Source organism: Fistularia commersonii, chromosome 23 (assembly GCF_037954325.1).
Source record: "Fistularia commersonii isolate RoL2024-O1a breed Wild chromosome 23, RoL_Fcom_v1.0, whole genome shotgun sequence".
NCBI lineage: Eukaryota > Metazoa > Chordata > Actinopteri > Syngnathiformes > Fistulariidae > Fistularia > Fistularia commersonii.
In genome coordinates this window covers 535001-537500 of record NC_141306.1, presented here as the reverse complement: position 1 = coordinate 537500, position 2500 = coordinate 535001, and the positions used below count along the sequence as shown (strand labels likewise).

Sequence of the window (2500 nt, the reverse complement as noted above, 5' to 3'; positions counted from 1 at the left end):
GAGCCCGGGAACCGGAAACCTCTCCCGGCGCAGCAGCATGTCGGATCCGGGGGTCGAGCGTCCGGACGCGGCCGCGGAGGAGCGGCTTCCCCGGGGCTCCGCGGCGGAGCCCCTGCTGCGGCCCGCCGGGACCGGGACCGGAACCGGGACCGAGCCCGCTCCGGAGTGCCCCATCTGCAACGAGCCGTTCGACGCGCACGGCGAGCGTCGCGTCACGCGTCTGCACTGCGACCACGCGGTGTGCCGCGTGTGCGTGGGCGGCATCCTGCGTGGGGGCCCGGAGCCCGGCCGCCTGCCCTGCCCCTTCTGCCGCCAGACCACGCCGTTCCCGCGCTGGGAGATCCAGCGGCTGCAGGACGAGTCCTACCACGACGGCGCGCCGCAGCCCGGACCCGCCGCCGCCGCCGCCCACGCACACGCCCACGCCCACGCCCGCGCCGCTCCCGCACCGGAGCCTGCGGGGTCCGACCCGTTGTGCCTCCCCCGCAGCGCCGCCCTGCTGCTGCTCCTGCTGCCCGCCGTGGGCTACCTGCTCTACAAGGTCGTGCCCGCCGCACTCCTGAGCCTCCTCCGTGACTAGCGCACCCACGGACACGTCAAAACACGGTACGGGGGGCGAACAGCAGCTTTGCTAAATAACAGCGTCACAACTGTGTCATAACTGTGTCATAACTGTGTAATAACTGCGCACTGTGTAACAGCAGTGTAATAACCCTGGTTCCCCGCGGTCCCAGGTGTGCGTGACGGTGGACTGGCGCTGATGACGTCACACGGAACGACCGTATGACTTCCGGTGCAGGGATGAAGGTGCCGGTGATCACCGTGGAAAATAAAGCGTGCGGCTTCAGATCCTCTGTGTTTTGAATCTGGGTTCCTCCGCAGAACCTCCTTGTTCCAGATTGTTCTCGGGGATGTTTGACTTTGCGGCAGAACCTGCGTCCGCCGCCGACCCACTTCCTGCCGGAAGCCGAGAAGCCGAGAAGCTCCTTCGTTCCTCGAAGGAGGAAGCGTTTATTTGGACCGTCGCTTCTCGCAACGTCCTCGCCGCGTTTCCATGTCGCCGCTCGGCGCTCAGGCGAGCGGGAACAGATTTCCGCCCCGGGGCATCCTGGGAGCCGCCGTGCACGCCGGGCACGGACGGGGCGTGCACGTGCACATATATGGCAGGCGGAACGTGCACGCCTCCCAACCGTGTTTAAAATTTCACGTCGAAGCTCACTAACGCTAACAATCACAGCACGGCGAGCAGAAGGCCGGCGTGCTAACAGCGTGCTAACGGCGTGCTAACGGCTGCTAACGGCTGCTAACGAGAGCATGATAATGGTGCCCTTGGGGGGGGGTCATGTGACCATGCATGGATTGATGGACACACACACACTCACACACACACACAGAGTGTAATCAGTGGGGTGTTAATCCACTGTGGGAAAACACACGCTGTGCACGCTCACGTGTGCACTCACGTGCGCTCATGCCAGACAGGCCTGGAGGAGAACCTGGACCTCCAGCCTCCACGCCGTCTTCTCCTCTGGAAGCCTTCTGGTTTGCTTGATGAGGAACCTTCTTGGTGTTTGAGTCTCCAGGAACGTCTGGTTGCTTCTTCTGGAGCAGGAACACTGAGCTTCTCCTGATGGTTGCGCATGTGTGTGTGTGTGTGTGTGTGTGTGTGTGTGGTTCTGAGATGGCTACTTGGTTGAGAGGTCACTTCTGACTTTGGACCTCTGGTTCTTCAGATCTTCAGTGATGGAATTGCACTTCTTGTGAGTCTCTTTGGATAAAAGCATCTGCCAAATGACTGGAATGTGATGCCATGGAAAAAATGTGATGGTTCTTCTTGTTCTTCTCTGGTTCTTCTTTGGCTCCACTCAGGGGATTCCTTCTGTTCCCTCCTGGTTCTCCTCAGGTTCTCCTCTGGTCCTCCTTCAATTCTCTCCTGGGCCTTCCCCACCCCTCAGGTTCTCCTCAGGTTCTCTCCTGGTTCTCCTCAGGTTCTCCTCAGGTTCTCCTCAGGTTCTCCTCAGGTTCTCCTCCTGCCTCACGCCTCTGTCAGATGCTAGAGATCCAAACGAACTAACCATGTTGTGTGATGTGATAAGAAGTATTGACCTGTATTGATCAGGCCTGATGAGGCATCACAGTGTGTGTGTGTGTGTGTGTGTGTGTGTGTGTGTGTGTGTGTGTGTGTTGAGCCCTGGGGGCGGGTGGGGTGGGGTTGTGGGGGGCAAACCCATCCATGATTCATGGTGGCATCTCCGAGTACATGAGAAAGTCATCAGGCAGACAGACATCCATCTGCAGAGGACGGCCGGGGGGGCGGAGGACCTCCTCCTCCTCCTGGAGGTGGATCTCCACGGATCTGCACGGATCTGCACGGATCTGCACGGATCTGCACGGATCTCCACGGCTTCCATGAGGTGAGCATCCCCGGACGTGTCGGAGCGAGAAGATGTTTTGTCGACACGCGGCGCCGCCTGCCCCCCCCTCCTCCCCCCTCCATGTT

At 60.7% G+C, this 2500-nt stretch overlaps 1 protein-coding gene across 1 annotated transcript; it reads left to right on the top strand.

Moving 5' to 3' along the window:
• The first annotated feature begins 18 nt into the window (after window positions 1-18).
• Window positions 19-810, top strand: LOC147220586 (uncharacterized). Its single transcript, XM_086171042.1, has 2 exons — window positions 19-606; window positions 735-810. The coding sequence occupies exon 1, from the start codon at window positions 38-40 to the stop codon at window positions 578-580; it is 543 nt and encodes a 180-aa protein (XP_086027168.1). The 5' UTR covers window positions 19-37; the 3' UTR covers window positions 581-606; window positions 735-810.
• The last annotated feature ends 1690 nt before the right edge of the window (window positions 811-2500 follow it).